Source organism: Carassius auratus, chromosome 27 (assembly GCF_003368295.1).
Source record: "Carassius auratus strain Wakin chromosome 27, ASM336829v1, whole genome shotgun sequence".
Taxonomy (NCBI): Eukaryota; Metazoa; Chordata; class Actinopteri; order Cypriniformes; family Cyprinidae; genus Carassius; species Carassius auratus.
Genome location: NC_039269.1, coordinates 16950262 through 16972597, shown reverse-complemented (window position 1 = coordinate 16972597; position 22336 = coordinate 16950262). Strand labels below are relative to the sequence as shown.

General features: G+C 36.7%; 1 protein-coding gene and 2 non-coding genes across 10 annotated transcripts; all 3 read right to left on the bottom strand.

Moving 5' to 3' along the window:
- Window positions 1-291: 291 nt before the first annotated feature.
- Window positions 292-20566, bottom strand: puf60a (poly-U binding splicing factor a). Of its 8 annotated transcripts, none has more exons than XM_026206242.1 (14): window positions 20438-20566; window positions 19535-19605; window positions 15625-15734; window positions 14927-15022; window positions 13498-13590; window positions 12878-12946; window positions 12450-12611; window positions 12277-12369; window positions 11974-12187; window positions 11476-11666; window positions 11115-11171; window positions 7933-8044; window positions 3700-3947; window positions 292-1010 (listed from the first exon to the last, which is right to left on the bottom strand). In XM_026206242.1, exons 4-14 carry the CDS (start codon window positions 15005-15007, stop codon window positions 711-713), a joined length of 1620 nt encoding a protein of 539 aa, XP_026062027.1. In that variant the 5' UTR covers window positions 15008-15022; window positions 15625-15734; window positions 19535-19605; window positions 20438-20566; the 3' UTR covers window positions 292-710. The 8 variants fall into 8 exon arrangements, with proteins under 8 accessions (XP_026062027.1, XP_026062031.1, XP_026062028.1 ...); XM_026206246.1 differs by having other exon boundaries at window positions 20432-20511; XM_026206243.1 differs by lacking the exon at window positions 15625-15734.
- Window positions 12690-12827, bottom strand: LOC113046496 (small nucleolar RNA SNORA57). The gene has a single exon (XR_003276095.1). It is a non-coding gene; the product is annotated as a small nucleolar RNA SNORA57 (small nucleolar RNA).
- Window positions 14641-14773, bottom strand: LOC113046497 (small nucleolar RNA SNORA57). Its single transcript, XR_003276096.1, has one exon. It is a non-coding gene; the product is annotated as a small nucleolar RNA SNORA57 (small nucleolar RNA).
- Window positions 20567-22336: the final 1770 nt, after the last annotated feature.

Genomic DNA, 22336 nt, shown 5'->3' with positions numbered 1-22336 from the left:
TTGCTGTGGTACTCTGTACGAATATGCATATGACAATAAAACTGAACTGAACTGAACTAAAGCATTCAATGTTTGATTTGAACTCATTGCCACACGTAAATATTACCCTTGACTCATGAATGCATTTGTATGCACTAGTTATAGCACGTATTTCACTTTACTAGACTTTATAATCCAGTGCCTGATATTCTTCTAAACAGACGATAATGATTATAATAACTGCTGGATAAATGTATATCACTACAAGCTTCCATACAATTTCATCAAGAGAAAAGACTGAACAGACCCAAGTATCACATCTGAAGAATTTATTGTTCTGACATTTGAACCCAAGAGCATCATAACAGGCCAGTGAGGATATTTTAAACTATAAGAGGGGGAAATTAAAAAGCAACTGAATTTGAAGAACATCTGACTGATGGGAAGTAAACCAATGATCCCAAAAAAAGGAGGGAAGGGGAGGGGGCATTCAGTCGTTCACATTAATGTACAGCAACAATAAAAAAAATATTCATGAGCGTTTTCCATGCCTCTGTCCCAGGAAGGGATCATTAATAATATTAATATCAACATCGATAAAAAATAATTACAAGTTATAAAGAGATGCCAATACCACTGGGAAGAGTGGCTGGCGGCTGTGTCTGTGTAAGTGAGGAGAGAGAGAGAGAAGGTTGAGAAGGTTATGGAGGGCAGGATGTATTTTTGACTGTCTATGCAGAGAGGTCACTGTTCTCAAACCGTTCCTGATCATACACCTCAGCGATGACCTTGCGACCTCCGAACCAGCGGTTGTTGAGTGCCTGAATGGCCTTGTTCATCTCTGATGCCATGGAAAACTCCACAAAGATCTTGACAATGACTTCAGCATCCTCCTCCTCACCCTGCTTCTCCTGATAGATGATCACTCTATTAACAGCTCCAAACTTCCCACATTCCTCCGTTACTTCTCCTTCCAGATCGTCATCTATGTCCTCGGGTCCAACCATGTTCCTGAGCACCATAACCGTAGACTGTGGAAAGAGCATTCAAAAAGAGTCTTAATTATTAATGAGAAAAGTTTGGTCCAAATTTTCTTATTTTGTTCTTAAATTAACAGAAAACATTAACTTTGTTGTTATTTTGGTGTTGCTAATAATTTCCCCTCTGTTCTTATCAAATCTGTGTTTGAAGTTAGACATTCTGGCAGTGATTGTGAGAATAATAAATGCATGTTGATATCATATAATAATGTCTTGCATAAAATATTTTCCAATGTTTTCTTTCATTTTTACATTATCTCCCGTGTACACACCTTTCATGATGGTAAGTTTAATTTCCTTAATTATAACAAATGTAGCGTTGTTTTTAAACTTGTAGTCAAGGTATAATGTAGGCTTTTTATATTTATCATTTATGACAAACCATGAAGGAATTAAAAATGTCCCCTTTCTGGGAAAATGTTTCTCTTTGGCCTGTCTCATTCATGAAACACAAACAGAACAAATTTGTGTAAATCGTGTGTAAAGTGGTTCTGGCGTAAATTTTCAGATTCATTAAAATGTTCGTATTTTCAAAATGTTAGCTGGTACGAAAGAAATCTACACCTGCTCCCAGCACACGTAAATGGTGCATTTAACATCCGAACATTTTGCTCATTAATAAGGCTGCATTTATATTCACCTTAACCAGATACATATTTACACAGAATTGTGAAAAAATATTATATATAGTAATTACATACGGTTTTTTACTTTTATGATGAGAGCCATTAATAGCATCTGCAAACAGAACACTTTAATCAAATAATTAAGTGTTTTAATAGGTATGGGCAAACTAATAGCCCCTTAATTGTTACGGAAATTAATTCCTACAAATGATGCGTTCATCGCATGTAGATATGCTCAATGATGATGGTGTTCCTCCTCCAGTTTGAATGCGTTTTTTTCAAAGTGAACTAATTCGGGGTTTTTTTTAAGTCGAGCTTCATGTCGAACCATTTTCTTTCAAGCTTCCATTTTTTTAGGACCTGATATACCACTATGTACGCTTAAATAAAATGTGGCATTTTGAACGAACTTCTGATAATAAAACTTCAATTTCTGCATCTAAGACATGTTGAAATCCTTCATTTGGTGTCATAATATGATGCCCATATATAGTCGTCAGTCTGATTTAATGGGCGGGATTTACAGTAATTGAGAATGAGCGTGCACGAGTGTCCAATTTACGACTGATTGGAATTCATTAACTTCTGACGTTTACTAAGTATTTGTGAATCAGGAGAAGATTTTTTCGGAAGGTCTCTTTACGCGCAAATCAATCACATATTTACTCATATATTTACGAATGTTTCATGAATGAGACCTAATGCACGGATCCAATACACCCTTGTTTTCTTTATCAACTCTTTACACTCCCTAAAGACATAACCGATTATATTTATGGGATATTTTGATATAATTGTGTGTTTTTGTCAATTCGAATTTGTAAGAATGTGAATTGGAAGAGCTTTACAAACCTTCCTATTTATTTATTTCATTCTTGCATGCAAAAAGACCTGTATGATGACTTTGTTTATCAGGCCACTTTTTTCAGAGTGTTGGTAATTGTCTGTCACCTGACTGTTGATATTGACATTGCGATACCTAAGAGATATCATCAACATATGATAGTATCATCGTATCACCCAGCCAAGCAATGTAGACAATTACAGATATAGCTGATTTCCTGAACGCAATGGCCAATCAGAGGCGATTAGGTTATTCAGAATCCACTCAGCACCCAAAACACCAGACATTCTGATCATTTCAGAGCTCTTTAAGCTTGTGAATCTTCATTACAACAAAGTGAGTGTGGTCACTGTTAAAAAAAAAGGTACCATATTTTCCGGACTATAAGTCTTTTTTCTTGGTTTGGCTGGTCCTGTGACTTATAGTCAGGTGCGACTTATCTAAATTAATTTGACATGAACCAAGAGAAAATAGAAAACATTATCGTCTACAGCCGCAAGAGGGTGCTCCATGCTGCTCAGTGCTCCTAAAGCCTTCACTGAAAACAAAGAGCGCCCTCTCGTGGCTGTAGACGGTAATGTTTTCTCTTGGTTCTTGGTTCTAAATAAATGCAACTTATAGTCCAGTGTGACTTATAGTCTGAAAAATATGGTAATCAATGCACAGACAACTGTGTAGACAACTACACGATTTATAATTTTTGTGAGATTGCGATGAACTGAGTTAGGTCAAAGATTCACTGACCCATTCATAAAGTCATTTACACTGTTCCTGAATGATTCAGCTGTTTGAACTAATTGATCAAATGAATAATTTAGTAACATACAATGACTTGACGCCACCTACTGGTAGTTTGTGTAATTTCACTAAAGTATAATTTCGGTTCAATTTAATATTTCTATATGGAAACCTTTATATTTAAAACAATTTCTTAACATTGTTATGACGTTAAATGCATTTATTCCTCCTCTGAGCCTCATTAAACTGTTTTAATTATGCATTCTGAAAAAGTTTAATAGAAAAGGACATTTAAAAAGGTTAGAAAAATGCCTTTAAGGTAAGAAAAAAAAAAGACCTTAGACAATTTTAAGGAGTCAATGCCTCATAATAGGAAGGTAAATTTCTCTCATTGATCACTTCTTTTTTTTTGACTGTGCTCTTTGGTGTAGGGCTCTGAGAACCAAAGTATTTTACTTAATTGATTACCAACCTCTTGTTTCCTCAACAGTTTCTGCATGACCATATGTCGGGCGCTGCTGCCAGAGATGCTCATGTGTTCCTGTTCACTGAGCATTTCCTGACCCGTGCCGTCTTGTGCGGATTCTTCCTCTTCTTTTTCCTTCTTCGCCTCTTGGGCTGCAGCCACAGCAGCAGACAGTGACGGTGGAGAGGCCAAAACTGGGTTCACAAGACCCACCTGAGGCACAACAGGGAGAGTGGGCCGCGCTGGTGTCACCCCTAAACAGAATCACAGGATTCAGTATATTAACTGTGGTCTGACACATGAATTTCTGCTAGACACCTATACAATCCCTCTCTACACGAGCGAAATTGGCTTTTTACCAGAGGAAAATTAACATTTAAGTGATTTACTGATAATCTTCCCCTCCAGTGAGAAGCTAACTGTAATGACTGGATCATATTTGTGACCCTGGACCACAAAACCAGTCTTAAGTCACTGGGGTATATTTGTAGCAATAGCAAACAATTAGGGATGCACCGGTTGATCGGCCATAAATCGGAACCGGAGGTTTTTTGCTTAAAATACGCAATCGGCGATAAGACGTTTTTTGGTCTTTTTTCAGCCGATTTTTCTGGAAGTGCGCTCACGTGCACATAGTACATTGTAATCATTCGCTATGTCATTTGTGTGGAAGTATTTCGAAATCTGTGCACAGGACACGGGCAGCCATTCAGCACTGAATGCAGAGCTTCATGTCTGAGGCACAGATAGCAGGAAGCGAACAGCCGTTGTTGTACTGGCGCACAAATAAGCGTCAGTTCTGCATTAGGTGATTATTTTTATTTTACTTTAAAATTACAAAGACTTAATTTGATGTAAAAATCACCTGCTGTAGCACACTGAAAAAAAAATGTTTCATTCATCCAATTAAAACATTTTAGGGTAATGATTCACATCTATATTTTTGCTCAAGTAAATTTTTTTTTTTTTTTTTTAATTGGATGAATGAAACACTTTGCATCTTTGTTTTGTTCGCACCGACATTATTTGATTTTAACATTTTGGAATAATTTATTTATATAGCATACTTTTATTTAGTCTCACTGGTAAAGACTTTAATTTAAAACCAAATTTAAAAACTAAAACAAATACTGAATGCTGATTAAGAAACATCTTATTGAATGTGTGTTGATTGTGTTGGATTGTAGAACTACGCAGTTGTTGCCTTTAATTTCACATTGTTACAGTTAATCTTTTCATTTAAGGCCAGTTCTATGTAGTTTCAACCCAATTCAAAAACAAATGCTAAATGCTGATGTCTGTACCATCTATATTTGTATTAAATGTTGGCTACTAACTGTGAAGTTACTGCCATTAAATTCAGATAGTAACGGTTTAACCATCAGGTTATTGTTTTCAATAGCCAAAAGCCAGTTTGGCCTATTAAATACCAAATAAACATCTTGTTTATGCACACTTTCCTTCTTTCTTGTTTGTTGCTTAAAGATAAAAAAATAAATAAAAAAATAATAAAATCCGAAATTGGTATCAGTTTGCTTATAAAAAATTGGTATCGTAATCGGCCATGAAAAATCATGATTGTGCATCCCTACCAACAATCCATAGTATGGGTCAAATTATCGGCATAATGTTAACATACTAAACATGTATTAGTAGTGTACATTTATCATTTAAAAATAATCAACGACCTACACTTATAAGTGCTGCAATGCTGTTGATGAATTATAAGAAAAAAATTTTTTTAGTCTTGTTCTAACAAAGTAATATTCAAAATCACGTTATTATCTTTCTCTTCATCAGATTGTTTTCAGATTTCAGAATCAGTCAAAGAAAAAGCTTTAAATCTAAATCTCTCTCTCTCTCTGCTGCTTCATGTTGGCGGTCAATGTGGCAGAAACATTCCCTTCATATTACCGATACTAAAATATAGCAAACTAGTTCATTTGAATCAATTTGTTTAATTCAAATTAAATTATTATTTGACTGTTTGAAAAGCAAGTGCAAACATGTGACAAATGTCACTGGCTCTATCACACATTTGAGCTTTCATGTTTACTGCATCACATCTTATGATCATGCATTGATCAGTTGTGAATAAAAGTTCAAATTAATGAACTTGAGTCTGAATTTATGAATTATGCACTAACCTGTCTATCTCTTAATTCTTGGAAAAGATCAGGATGAGCATGCAAATTCAAATGCTTTGGATCCTGTGGTCAGTTCGTTCACCTTTATCATCTGTTTTGCATGCAAGGTAATGCCATATTTCACTTCTACAGTTCTCTGTATTTATTAGTTTCTGGTGTGTTAATGGTTTCATCTGTTTGATCCATAGTGTTGTTCTTCAGGTTTACCGGTTTCGCGACAATTTGGGAAGCACCCTACATGTGAACACCTACAGGTGAACTTCTGAACAGCAGCGCATGAATATGGAATTTAGCAAAATGATGATATTTTATGGTTTGAAATTTAATAGATACTAGTATTTTTCCAGTTCTGGAATACCACACATCCCGAATAGCCAAAGACTTCATTTTGGAGAACTTTAAGGCAATTTTCTCAATATTTAGACTTCACATTAACTTTCCAGATTTTCAAATAGTTAAAACTAGACCAAATATTGTCCAATTATAATAAACATACCGCAATTCCACAAATAAAAACCGGTAGTCAAATAAACACCGGGCCTCTTATAGGGGCCGGGGGCGTGGTCAAACACGGACAAATAAAGGCTGGTCGTAAATAAAGGCCGGGGAAAAATTTGTGCATTGTAGATCACCAGTACAATAAACCGAGAACCGTTTCTGACAAATGCGTCCGATTCGACGAGAACCGTGGAGCTGATGATACTGTGCATGTGTGATTCAGCGTGAAGCAGACCGACACCGAGTGCGTCTGAACCGAACTGATTCTTTTGGTGATTGATTCTGAACTGATTCTGTGTTAATGTTATGATCTCTGTCCACTTGAACGCTAACGCTTTTAATTTAAAATGGGTTATTTAAAACAATTACTTATCAAACAGATGGAATTAGAAATAAAGGCCTGCCTCTAATAAAAGCCTGCTTCAAATAAAAGCCTGTTACCTTCTGCGGTTCAAGTAAATAAAGGCCCCGGCTTTTATTTGAGGAATTAAGGTATATCAATTTCAAGTTTATTTATTTAGCTTTCAGACGATGAATAAATCTCAATTTAGAAAATATTTAACCCTTATGATTGGTTTTGTGGTCCAGGGTCACATTTGGTCAGTGAGAAACTTCAATTTGTTAATGAAAATTGATTAATGTGCCAAGCAGTGGTAGAACAGACATAATTTTTTACTGAATAATTTGGCTGAACCATTCCTCACAGAGAAAAACAAAAAAAACAAAAACACCCATGTAGAAATAAGACAGTCTAAACATTATTCCTCTATACCTGCTTGCTTCTTGCATTTGTGACTATAATGTTGAACATTTAATAAAAAAAAAAAAAGGAATAAGGTGGGGTCACTCTGCCCCTCTCTGAAGCAGCATCTGTTCTCTTTGGGCTTGGCTTCAAGATCAATTCCACAAAAACACACAGGATCTGAGAGACTCACTGGCCAATAGGAATGAGAGATTTGTTTATGAGGGGGAAGGGTTAGAAACAGTCCTCTTCAAACTTGGTTGATCAGTGTGCAGCAAAGAGGAAGGGTCATGGCGAATGTGGAGAATAAAGTCAGGGAGGGGAAGAAAGGAGAGAAAAAAAGGAAAAAGAGAGAGAGAGACAAGGAGAGAAGAGAAAATAAAAGAGAAATCTATTAGTGGACACGTCCCATGACAGGCCACGTTAAACTGAGTACTGTGTAGGACAACAGAAACCTGAGGGAAAGAGATTTTGTGCACATTTAAGCTAATGTGGAAATGGGAGATCAAGGACAGCGTTTAGAAGAAGTAAAACAGTCAGGTCTGAGTACAACCACTTGCGTAGCCATAAGCAATGTGTGGGAGGACATGCCTGCCGAATAAGGGCTTTAAAAGAAAAAAGGCATGTGTTTGTAATTTTCTTTCAGTTGAACTCCTGTACATATTCCTAACAATCCTGTTTTTAAAAACATGCATATTACACCCAAGTGAAGGGCCCCACTCTTACACAAGTCAACCACATGCAGAACAAAAATACTGAAGACATACAACCAGATTAAGGCACACCAGTGAAAACACTTTGTAATAGAGGGCCACAGTAATGACGGCACAAACCACTTCTGAAGGCACCTACCTGTAATGACCCCTGGGGCCTGAGCTGCCATGACGGCCTGTGGGAGCTGAGGCATGTTCAGGCCCGTCCCCGCGGTCATCGCCCCCAGAATAGATGCTCCTGCTACCGCTTCCTGGAAGAACAGAGTGGGACATATAGGAACACCGCCTGGACAGCGCCCGTTAAAAGCACATATAACACCAACACGAGTGGACATGCACGTCACAGGACATGAGACAAAAAGACCTTCGCACACAGACAAGCCTTGGGCCAGCTGCATAAAAATGGGAAGTTTGAGCTTATGGGCTATTGAGAATAGAACGCTTATATTGACCATTTAACTGTTAACCAAAAATATTAATTTTGACTAATTAATACTTCCAGTTAAACAGTGTAAAAGGGTTTTCTTTTTTCTTAAGTTTGCGTCACTGTTAAAGAAAAATAATCTATACTCTATAATATTTTACCTCGCATTAAGCAAGTACCTGCTCTACTTTCACTTTTTATCTATTTGAGCATTAAAAGACCGTAAAGACCAAAACATTCAAATTGTGCGTGTAGCACACTGCAGTCAGGAACTGTTGCAATTTTAAGTTAGGCAGGCCATTTTCAGTGGTCCCAAAATGGGGGGTGCAGATTAACAGGTCAACAGTCAACATACTCAGCTGTCCCTTAACCATGTGTGGATACAAATTATATGGCAAATAAATTTTTTTTAAAAAAAAGTTGATTTCTTAAGCAAAGTTGGATTTTGTTCATTAGTCTATACAGAAAACCTAGAAGGCATCAAACTTTAATGCAGAGCACGAATTCTGAGTATGGGTCACCATACCTGGCTGTATGTCACGTCACTTTTACAGCATTTAACTAAAAATTAAATGCGTTTATGCAGTTTAAGTTTCAAAAAATATTTTCCACATAATGCACATTGTTTTTCTTCGCTCTTCCTTAAGGAGGGTGTGGATGGGCCATAATTTTTATAAAGAATATCTCTTGGGTTTGAGACTTAGTCTTCGCAACTTTGCAAAAGGTATCTTATCTATTCTCAAACAACTTGTAACCCTCACAAGAGAAAGGGAATTTTGAAATGGCATCATACGACCTAAACTATCATATGACCTAAAACCCTACATTTGATTTAAATATACACTATTTATTAAATAATCCTAAAAAGAACGCATCATGGTTTACATTAAGATTGTTGTTAAATTAACATTAAGCAGCAGTTTTTAACTGATAACATTTGGTATATAATTGATAATTGATTTCTGAAGGATCACGTGACAATGAAGACTGAAGTAACGGCTGCTAAAAATTCAGCATTGTCGAGACACATATATTAATGATGTTTTAAAATAGATTAAGAGAATAAAGGTTTTAAATTAGGGATGCACAGAATTTTCGGCAACTGAAATTGTTCGGCCAACATAGCAAAAAAGCTCTTTCGGTGTTTGGCTGAATAAATGAAAAGACAATAAATTGTAACAAACAATAATGTAAATCAATCAAACAGAAGCAAGCATTAATGCAGCAAAAACGTTGGCAGTGTGAAAGCATTTAAAAGTGTCAGAAAGGCACAAAAATCATTAGCACTGACAGCGAGAGACTTGTTTAGGGCTGCATTGCATGTCTTCGATGAAAAGATGAAGGGTGGTTGTTGCTGGTTACTGTATGATGATTAAAATCACAAAAGGCCTTAACCAGTAAATAAACTGCAGAACTTTATTTTTCTAATACACACGAATTGCATGTATTCTGACAGTGCTGCACAAGCTTCCGGTCCTTTTGCTTGTTAGACAGGGTTCAAAGTCCAAATGTGCACTGAAAGTGCTGCTCACCAGCTGCTCAGTAACAATGCATTTCTAAAATAAAATATGACAATAATAATGATAACAACAGCTCTATTAATACATTTATCATATTCAAATTGGGATCTGTAAAACCTCTTTTTTTATAAAAAGTCTCTTCTGGTCAGCAAGGCTGTATTTATTTGTACAGTAAAAAAGTACATAACTGATTTAAGTGGGTTTCAAAAATTGACTTAATTTCAATTGTGCTTTGCTGGTATGGTGTCTGCTAGAATAAAAAAAAAAAAAAATTACTTGGCACACGATTTACTTTTTTCCTATGAAAAGCTAGACAAAACAGTAAAAAGCACATTCTATTTATATATACATACACACAGGGGAAAAAACAAAAAAAAACATTGTTCTGTATTTGGTCCAATGTTTCATTTTGATCGACTCTGGCCAAGAATTTTCATTTCAGTGCATCCCTATTTTAAATGGCCAATTTCAAGATTACAAAATATATAATATAAATAAATTGTTATAAAGTATTTATGACCACCAAGACTCAATATATTTTATTTAAAATCTTACAAAAACTTATGAACGGTAACATATGCATTAAAAACAGCCAAAAAGGAAAGTTGCTTGACAAACACATCAGTAATGTGTTGGCTCAGATAGTGTTTGTGCATCTAAACATTCAGGCATTACATGCAACTAGGCCCAAGACCTGAAATAGGCTAAAGGTCAAGAACATATGACAAAACAAGCTAAACGGATCCTTAGACATCTCTGTAAATCATTAACTATACATTAATTTATACAACACTACATAAGTTATAAAAATGCACTTATCTGCTTAACATTATTTAAACTTTGACAAGCATAAGACAACACAGGACAATTACATCACTGATTATACAAATGTACATTGTATATTTAGTATAGTATAGCATATAATATGGCAATTTCAGCATGGTCTATGCTGTAGCATAGATTTAATAAAATTCTCTTAAACAGAAGTAACCCACAATAGAAAATGCCAAAAGGGTATCTCAAAATTAAAATAGTAAAGGCACACCCATTAACAAAGAACGATCATGAAAAGCCTAAAGAGTTTAAACAGACATCCAGAATTATATATTCATAATTTAGTGGGCCAAAACCAAAATTACAGATATGAGGCATAATGTAGCTGAATTTTTTTGTCAGAGGTGCTACTTAAAGTCACCTGCAACTAAAACTGCTCAGCTTTCAAGTATATAGCCTGTCTTGTTAACCCTTGCACAATATAGAGCAATGAGAATATTTGTAACTGGGAAGTCCTAATGACAAGACTCTCCCCACACTCATATTCTACACAAAACAAAAACGCACCAGCGTGCTTTGAACAGAATTTCCTGAAGGATTTACCAGACAGTTGAGGAAGTCTTCTGTCCGATTCTCCGGCTGGGACAGATTCCATGCCATCTGTTTTTGGAGTTTACACGCTATGTTATCTTTCTGCATGTAAAAGCTCTGTCTCAAATAAGTAATGCTGTGTCATAACTGAGTCTTCATGCCAGTCAATGCCTAAGCTGACTCAAGCCCTCACATACAGCACCAAGTGCCTGCTCTAGCCTGCTAAGCGAATTAAAAATCACGCTGCCTTACTTAACAAAGGAAGGCTTTTAATTGCCAAAGGAAGCAGCTGCTCATACACACACACACACACACTCTCTCTCTCTCTCTCTCCCTGACTAACAATAGATAATCAAGGTGTGTAAATGCTCACCTGTGCAGTGATTTTGGCGGTGGCGGCCGCAGCCGCTACGGCAGCGGCGGGAGGAAGACCGCCCGGCGTCGTTGGCGTCAGAAGGGGCATGGGGGGTGTGACTGCTTTGCCCACTCGCAGGTATTGACCACCCAAGTCAAAAAGGTTCATGGAGGACACGGCATCCTGCGCAGACTGGGCCTTATCATATTCTACAGAGGAAACAAGGAAGACTAAGACTCAACAGCTTCTAAGAAGACTCAGCATTAATCTACCAGAGCTCTGAGACAGTTACTGTGTAATTACCAGCGGGTACTTATGGCACAAATGTCCGTAACAGAGCCTAAGAAAACAACGACAACAGAAATAAAAACTTACTATGAAAGCATGTGAGGAACCTGCCCCCACCCTTCTCTATCCCCTGTGAGACATGTAGAGAACAGCATTCTACCATGACTGACTGCTCTCAGTCAGATACATTTATATGCAACCGAATGGGTGTAGCAACCACCCACTTACCTATGAAGCCATAGCCTTTGTGCTTTCCCGTCGTGGGGTCCCGCGCCAGGGTGCATGACTTGATTCTTCCGAAAGCCTCGAACACACTCTTGATATCCTCATCCGACAGATCGGGATGCACGGATGCCACGTAAATTCGGTTGAAGGCGCGCGCTTCTTCGGCTAGCTGGTCTATGATGGGTTGAGCCTGACCAATGTTGCTTGGTCGTCCCACCTACAAGTGTTTAAATAAGAGATCAGACATGACTGAATATGAAAGACTGAGAAAAACAAATATCACGAGTACACTTGCGAAGTACTCACTTTAATGTTTCTACCGCCCAACATAACGGAGTTCATCTGTTCTAAAGCGAGCTGTGCTGCTTCTGGTACTTCATATTCTACAAATGCAAACCCCTGCAGAAAGAGTAACTTAATGTTAAGTTAAGAAACAAAGAATGAAGAACACAAAATGGTTTAAAACAAGACCTTCTGACCTTGTGTTTTAATGTAACAGAGTCCCAGGACATGTCAATGCTCTTAATGGGACCGAAAGGAGCAAAGGCCTGTCTGATGGTGTCTTCTCCTAGCTCATAGTAGATGGACCCAACATAAACACGGCACATTATGGCTAGTGCCCGTTGCCTCTGTGCTGCAACCTGCAATGGGCAATTCAGTAGATCAGATGAGGCCATGCCAGGCATATATTCATCATCCACAGTGTTCATCATTAATAGGCTTGCTCCAGTGATTGAGGATAGAACCAGCAGACAATAAACAAGCTGGAACCATAGACATAGCACTGGCTTTTCTTTACCTCCTCCCCATTACACACATGTGTACTGAACAACCACATGTATGCCGATAGAAGGAGGGAAGTCAAAGAAGGTTAATGAGGTTACTGGAAGAATTGTGTTGGACTTACAGACTGTAGTGGTGAGAGGGGATCTCCAAAGCCCATCGTCAATGAGGCCATCTGAAGGGAATTAGGGATCTGTCAGGAAAAATAAACCAACTTGGTAAGTCTATCACTGTTGTGCAACTTGTTTTGTACTATGGTTTATGGCTGGGCAATATATCTAACAATATGATGAAGTGCATCTAGTCAGTAAATCTGGTTCTGTGATTACCGCTAAATCACCATTACCTGCTTTTAAATGGAGCAGCATTTGATAGACAGAGCCGTAGATCACTGACAAGCTAGACAGTTCATTTTCGGATAGATATATCACCCAGCCCTACCATGGTTGGAAGTTGTCAGATTAGGATAGAAAGGGTTACTGAGACATATCACTCATATTATGATTCCTAATTACAATCATGAATAGATTGTGTACACACGAATAAAACTCTTTTCTTCCAACAATATAGCCTTCTAACTGAATCTTTCCCTCACAACTACAAATGTCAAAATAGCTTCACTATGATATTTTTTCAGAAGTCTGAAGACCTAATTGGCATTAGCTGCGAGTGACTTTAGCATATATTTGGCATAATAAGTTTACTAATACTATATATCTGTCCCATGTTCTCGTGCAGTTTTACCTGTAGGTTGCTAAGCTGCTGTTGCTGCTGATGGGCGAGGGTCTGCTTGACCAGGACGCTCTTGATGCTTTGCTCCATGGCATACTTCTTTGCCTACAATTGAGAGCACATAACACAAAATTAATACCCACTAAAATAACTTCAAACCAACTCGAATTTCCCATTTTTCCCAAACATCAGCACACTTGCAAATGACATTGATTTTATAAAACAGCTCATTTAACAAGTAGTTAAAGAAATTTACATTTAATAAAATACTGCCTGATAAAAATAGTTGCATCTCCAGGCAATCCACAGCTGTGTTTTGTTACAGAGTGTTTTTGTGCGAGTCAACAGTTCAGTGATTTGCTTGTCTTTTTATTCTTTCTTGAATGAATCAGTCATTTTAGTCAATTGGTCAAATAAACTAATAACTTACTCATTAAGAGAGTCTCCAACAGCTGCCACCTAGAGGCGGTTTATTTTCATGTAATATTGCATTTTCACCAACACTATATATTTGTTTATTTTAAAAAAATGTAGAAACATTAGTATAACCATTACTTATGTAGCAATTCTGCAATGTAAATGCATTCTGGTTACCTCTGAGATTCATTTAGGCTTCAACAACTAGGACTGCATGATTATGACAAAAATCATAATTGTTGATTATTCCCTTGAAATTTCAATCATCACAATTTACATTGAATGAGGTTTATACCATTATTTAATGCATCTGCATGCCATATTTTTATATGAAAATAGCTGAAAAACATTAACTGAAAAACTTTGTACTTTTCTATAGTATTAAGCCTCAAATGTCTACTAAACATCAGACTGGTTTCTTCTTTAAATTATATAAAAGTAAAATTTGAATTGTATTATAATGTTATACTAAAATTAAAATAGAGAAAGAAAAAACAAAGCCCTGGAAACTTAAATTAAGATTTAAGTAACAAATATGCTAATTTAAGTAAAAGCGAACATAATAATATTGATTCAGAATATTACATTTACACCACACACACAAAAAAAAACCCTCCAAGGCTTAATGTTAAGCCCAGCTTCAGGTAAACCAACATACTGTACCACTCAAATTTTATTGGATTTCACAAATCTGCTAAAATTCAGAAATGTTAAATGAGAATAATCATCCTCTTTAAATATTGTCCCAGCTATTGAGAATAGTACTAGCAGATAATCAGATGCCACTAGCACCGAAGGAATAGCACTGGTTCTGCTCTTGTCCACTGCTTGCTTACATGTGCACTGAGCAAACACATGCTTGTAACGCTAGAGGACATGAAAAAGATCACAAAACAAACAAATTAAAGCCTCTGTCTGATACACTTGTGTACAACTGTTATTGAGTAAGGTAAAGTCACGTCACGCATCAATATCACTGATTTAAGTACCCATATGCAAAAGCAGTGTCCGGGGTTAGTCTCACCTTCTGTAGCGCCTCCTGCTGTTCTGGGGTGAGGGGCGGCAGGCCGAGCTTCGAGGCCGTGCTCTGTCCATTCTCCATCATCAGAGCCTCACCTCCCTGCACAGAGCACAGGCATCTGTCAGACCTGATGAGCGTGAGCTGCAGGGAAACTGCACATCTACTCAAAACACACACTGGACAACTTTCAACTCAAAAACCAACTAGTTAAAAAGCAAACTCAAATTACATCAGTCATACAATAAATCTGGACAATATTTCTACAGTATAGCATAAATTATGAATTTACGTGAATTTTTTTTAAAATTTTTTTTACAAAAGCATAAAAATATTAAAAGCTGTAGGATTAGAGCTGGAAACAAGTTCTTGTATTTACATGACTTCAAATGATTCTAGATCATTTTGAGATTGCTCTAAATCAGCTGTCATTTCAGCACATGTTGGACACCTTCAGTTTAGCATTGGGCTTTGTTAAAGACATTTTACACAGAACTGAAAGGGCATTGACTGTATACATTTAATTAACAGGATTCTCACAATATTGTAAGGGGAACCATGCATTTGTACCACATGGTGACTACTCCCCCCAGTGGAAACACTGAGATATTTTATGTCAGTCAATGGAGGACCCTTTACCCTTAGAGTGCATATGCTAAAGTGAGCCCCCTTATTGATAACTACACAAGAGAAAACTTAAGTACCTTTGCTCAAATGAACTCCAGAGTGGTGCACTGCCCCCCCCCTAAGGAGGTTTGAACCCAAAAGGTTCTGCCATTGGCTTTGGAAATATAGTACAGTCAAGAGATATGTTCTACAGCACAGACGACACAGAGAGAAACAACAAAAAGGAAAAAAGGAAAAGAAAAACACAAACCTACTTAGAACAACAGAACTGTATAGGGAGACAACAATTTGAACCACTGACATCCAAATCCAGGAAAAAAAAAACATTCTAATTGCATGACAACAGGGACACACTACAACCATAAATTAGAAACTATTATTGAAAAAACAGTAAAGCCTTTCTTTTGAAACATGAACAGCCAATCAAACTTTATGCTTACAATTAAACAAAACATTATTGCCCATTGGTGTGGATTCTTATATAGATATTTAGTTATCATTCCTGTGGCCCGTTCTTCATACCTCACTTAATACATCTGAGATGATTTGACAGATGCCAAGAAATCACTAAGCAATTTTAACCATGCCAAGTGCATTTGACCCACAAAGCCTGGTTCGTTTTACTAGTCGTCCCCTTGCAATTATAAGGTTCTATCTGACATTTTTGTCAAAATTGAGTTTTCCACATATTCTTATTCTGTGACAATTTATTTACATTATGTGATGTTTTATTTTAAGGTTGTGTACATTTGGGGATTTTTTATTGAAAAAACAAAAAGGTTCTATCTACAGAAGTCTATGGAACACAAAATCTTTGAAGCTCAATATCTCAAAACTACTCAGAACGCAGATAGAACCTTATAATTCCAAGGGGACGATAGTGTGATCGCTATGTGCTGCGCTCGGATGTGGTTCATTTAGCTGGCCCTGTGCGGTTGGAAGAGGTGAGACAGAGCACAGTTCAGTTGGGCTCAGGCGCGGTACGCATGTAGTGCGAACCATGCTGGAACATGGAACAGCTAGTATTTTGTGTGCTCACCTGTGATCATTATGATCACAAACATATAATATTACTATAACTAGAGTACACTTTTAAATTAATTAAAGTATTTACGTTTATAATGGGTCTGTTTTTCAACTTATTGACAAACTAAAATAAGTCTATGATTTAAAGCAGTTCAAGGCAACCCTGCCTAGTGTGAGTACAACATAAGATTACTGCACTCTCTCGTGTTCCCCAAAAAGGGCAGATATATCGACACACAAAACCAGGATCAGCAATGCAGCAAATTGCTGGCAACAAGACAGCAACATAATGACATAATTAAAAAAGACCTGACAAAAAATACATTTCTGGACTTTTATAAGGAAACAGCTAAGCGAACATGATTTTTTATATGATTACCAAATATTTATATTCACGATTTCTAGTATTTGTACAGGCATTACATTTCTATTTCAAAGTTGCAATTAGCAATTAATTTAATTTTATTTATGAAACAGATCTGTTATGTGACAGCATGAATTCAAGTCGGAGGGTCAAGATGAAGTTATCTGCATCTCTTGTGCTACATCAAGCAACTCCCATCACTACTCAAATTAATGCACGACTCTGATTAACTGTATAGCATGTAAGACTCAAATGCAATTATAAAGTAATTATTTTATCATGAATAAATATTTAAATGAGTAAAACTAGCTGTGTTCATAGTATCATAGACTACACAACATTATTATATTATTTTTCAATTATTATTATATTAAATTACTGTCCCTGGAGTGTGCTCATCTAATAAAGTAGCAGTGGCTGGACAGATTTTAACTATCAATTCTGCTTAAAATTTGTGATTCTGTTTACATGAAAGCTTATGGACCTGAAGCTATGACAACAACTCGGGGATGAGCATCAAACAGAACCGACCAATCCAAGATTGAGAGTTAACAAGGTATGAAGAACAGACCCCGGGTGTGAACAGGGCTTTAATCATGTTGTTCCAAAACCATATGATTTTTCTAGACTAATGATCTTCACTGAATAATGGCTTAAATTTTGGTCCGTTTTGCTTCAGAAGCTTTATATAAAGTATAAGATGCACTTACTGCTTTTATGATATTTACTTCCTTTTTAAAGCATGAAATAAGTCCTTTATGGGAATATGCAACGAGGAAAACCATGAAAATTACTCCTATTGCATTTCATAGAGTTAAGTCATATAGGTTTAGTACAGTGGTTCTCAAAGTGTGGGCCGTTCCCGTCGGGGGGTGCGAGTACTGCATGGGGGTCGCGGGCCATCAGCAGAAAAAGAAAAGAAATAAAACCGTAAAAAGCCAAAGGACGTAACTTATGGTGATGGATCAATTTGCGAAAGGCAAGAGATAAGCCATAGATCAAGTCGCACAAACCCAGGCAGGTGCTGGTCATTCAAAAGCTAAATTCAGAAAATATGATGAGAAATACACTGGACGCGACAAAGCAAACGCTGCAAATCATTTTAACTTTGTGTCAGTACTAGGGCTGCACGATGTGTCGTTTAAGCATCGGTATCGCGATGTACGAATCCACGATAGTCAAATCGCAGGATGTGTGATGTAGGCTGTCGTAGTTGATCCGTTATTCATTAACTATACGGGCCAGCTGCTCCCCGGCCCTTGACGAATGTGATTCAAGGAGAGAGCGCACGCTAGAGAGAGAGAGAGAGAGAGCGAGAGCACACCCCAGCCGCACGCTCACTGTCTTCAAACAACACAAGCACAAGTCTTGCTCTCTCTCCCTCGCGCATATTAATTAATTGACACGGTGTCGATGTTTAAATAATTTAAAATGAAAATCTGCTCACCCTATTTTTGTTTGTAAGAAAAAATTTGATTAGATTTCATATCGCAGAAAAATAAAATATCGCAGTGTCACTTTTTTCCCCAATATCGTGCAGCCCTAGTCAGTACGTCATAAATAGAACAAGGCATCTGTTTAATGTCGGGGGTTTGTCATGTGGCACCGCATCCAGTGTAGATAATTTAACATGTGTGTGTGTCCTGTGCCTAAGCGGACAGCATGAAACCCCATAAAAAAAAAAAAAAAATAAAAAAAAAAAAACAAATATGAAAAAACTAAAGAAAGAATAAGACCAATAACAGTTGCTCTCTGTATGTGATATTTCAATGTTTCTAGTGTTGCAGGTGTTTTTTTTCTCCACTGTAGATAGTTTAAATTAAAGCATTAATTGTAAATAATGTTTATTCAAAATTATTTGGTAGTCTGAGGTGAGATGAGGATTTGGGAAAGGGGGGGGCGGGGGACTTTAAAGGGGTGCACGGCCAAAAAAGTTTGAGAACCACTGGTTTAGAACAACTTCAGGATGAGCAAATTATTCATTTAATTTGACCAATTTGTGAATATTACCACAAAGAACATAAATTTTACTTAAAGGGATAGTTATCCCAAAAATACAAATTCTGTCATTACTCACTCTCATGTCATTCCAAACCCTTAAGACCTTCATTCATCTTTGGAAGACAAATAAAGATATTTTTATGAAATTTGAACGCCCTGCATAGACTGACACGGAAGAAGAAATCTTAATTTGTGTTCCTTAGAAGAACGACAGTCTTATGTGTTTGGAACGACATAAGTAAATGAATGACAAAATTTTTATTTTGGGGTGAACTAACTTTTTAAACTTGCAGTACTTGAGCTACCAGTATGGTATGACTGGCCTGGATGACAAATAACAACCAACAACAATAAAAACATGTTGCAAATAAAACTTACTTTTTAATTCCCTAACAGCTGTAAAACTGTATTATACATATACTGGTGACACTTGAACGACACATAAAGGAAGTAAAGGTTGCCTCCTGTTGTTTATCAAATGTGTGTAATACAACTATAACTAAAAAGCAATCAGACAAATTCAAAGTTCTTTGCAAACCCCTTCAATGTCAAAGGGGAAGCGTTGTCTCGGGGTGAGCAGTGGATAGGCCCCTTACCTAGCACCTGCTCTCCGCTGGGCTGTCTTGTGAGATTATATATGGGGAGCTTTTACAGTTCAATACAGAGTCTATAAGGAAAGAGAGAGGTTTCAGTAAACTCAGGTGCACTGCGTACATTTCCCAAGTTAAAAGGGTGAACTTAAATGTTTGTCAACCTCACTTCACCTATAATATCATGGGGTTTGAGATGTCTGTAAACAGACTAATGTTAGTCTGGAGAACGATTGACTCTAAATTAACCATTTAGGCGGCTGCTCTACTACAAACACATTACCTAGTTAATGTTAACATCAAGTTACCACACTGACTACAAGGTCAAAAAGACTGCAGTCAATAAAGTATGGATGTGCCCCATATGTTTTCAACGGCGATTAGGCCTTAATTAACGTTGGGTCTAATGATACTCAATTCGACACTCAAAAAGATTGTTCCACTGCAATGCACTTTTTCAAAAGCAAATAGTAAATGCAAACAAATCTTATCACCGTAAACACATTAAACGGAAACATTTAGTTTCTTGTGTGCCGTGCATTAGTGAAGTCAGTGCAGACGCTAGCTCAAGTAAGTTACGAATGAAGAAAGCGAATGAGCGCAGGCGTTTGATCACAAAAGTAGTAATACACCGTTAAAAACAAACACTATAAATAAATCCTAACAGTTAGAAATGACTTAGTCAGTCGATAATGATTTAATCGCTGTGATTGTGAAAAGACACGCAGCAGCTACAGCAGCAGCAGGCCAGAGAGAAAATACTGCTCTCGGTGCGCTAGGCTAGTTGGCAATACCCCTGTTTTTCTAACAATTTTAAATGAAACCTCTGTCCAAAAAACATTACTATATACACTTGAAATATTACTTTATGTGTATTAAGAGAGAAGTTAAACAAAATATTACATTTACCGCTGAAACAGCCACCGCCATAGAGCAGACCTTCCAGCGCTAACGTCAACACGGCGAGGAAGACTATGAAATCTCGCGATACCGAGAAGGCGTTAGGTAAGAGCAGAGCTCTGGGTGGGTATGAGGAGCGCAGCTGCAGTGTGGCCCACCAGGCCGTGATTGAAGGAAAGCAAATCTCGTCGAATAACGAAATATAATGATGTACGTTAGAGAACACAATACAATTTAATTTCTCATTTTCTTTGGATAATATGAGTTGCAATTGCTAAGACGATCGCAAAAGATGAATTCATATTTCTAGAGAAATATTGTAAAAGTATATAGAGGGTTCGGGTTAGTTGTCACATTTTTTAATGCAGTTGACTAAAATAGGTTTATGAAAGTACGTTTCTAGACACACGTATTCAATTATATATATTAATAGCTATTACGCTATTAGTGATCATCTTACATTAAGCAGTATGTGTTTTTTATAGCAATATGAAAACAGTAGAACAGATATAAAATAAACACACACACAAAAAAAAAAAAATACATATTACATTTATGACAGCTGTCCCTGAACCTGACTGATCACACTACATATTTAATTTGAAAACTGCGTTAATTATATATTAGAGCTTTTACACAAATAAATTCAGCCATATTTCAGTGTTAATTATATATTTTAATGTTATAGTATTTCATGTCACAGTATACAATTTCAACACAAATAAACATAAGAAAATACAATAAAACTGCCCAAAGCAAATGTCTGGTTAATGCATTTGATTAAGATGAGATAGGAATTAGGAAGAGTATATTTAAACAGTTACTCACTGTACATTCATATCTCTTGTAATAAATTTGTACGTAGAGACATTGCAAGACACTGGAGTCTCATAATAACACTGGGAGGATTGGGGACTTTTTTCTTGTCATCTGAATAATTTGAATTTGCACAGATAAATGGAAATTACAAATCCCTTGTAATAGTTTTCTGAAGCTGCAATACATCCATTGTACAACCATGCCAATATAACAAAAATGAACAGTTCTGTAAACGCATTCCTTTCCTGACATGCACATATTTTTAAGTTATATTGGAAAGTCACAGCCATTGGAGAATACAGTACTGAAAACATCCCTAAAACAGATACTATTGCTTTTGACGGCATGGCAACATAGATGTTTTCGCAGAATGATTACGGTTGTAAATATGCAAGTATCATACACAGGACATTATGCTTGCAATGTAATACCCACTCTTGCCAGCATTGCACCCAGTACATCTTTGGCCTTGACATTGTTCAAGTTCTCCCATATAGAATACATACAAAGTAGTGTATGAAACATTTTACATGACATAAAACATACTCATACCGTGGCAATATGTAAATGCCAAATAGAATAAAAGCCCTTCATACCCAATAGAGGGATTTATTAAAGTAAATCATGGTTTCTTTTGATTTGGTCAACAGTCAGTTCATAGTATGCTATCGCTATGCATTAATTAGTGTAAGGGACACAGAAATAATTAAAAGTAAACTGGGCCCATATATGCTGAACACCTCTAAACAGTCAGCTGATCTAGGATCAGGTTATATTCACATTAAGAAGGCAAATAAAATAAAAAAATCCCATGTCAACATTATTAGACTCATGAACAGCACCCCTGTGTCATTAGTTGCTTAAATTATGCTCTTATTATATATATATATGTCTTACTGAAATTTATTGGTTTTAGTTCAGCCTTTTCTTGATAAAAGAAATATGTATGAAGTGCTCTTCTGCTTTATTGCTTAAAATAGAGAAATTATCAGATAGAACATCTTGTATACTCGAGGTCAGAAAGATTTTTTTGAATATTTTTTGAAAGAAGTCTTTTAAGTTTTATTAAGTATCATCAAAAATACTGTA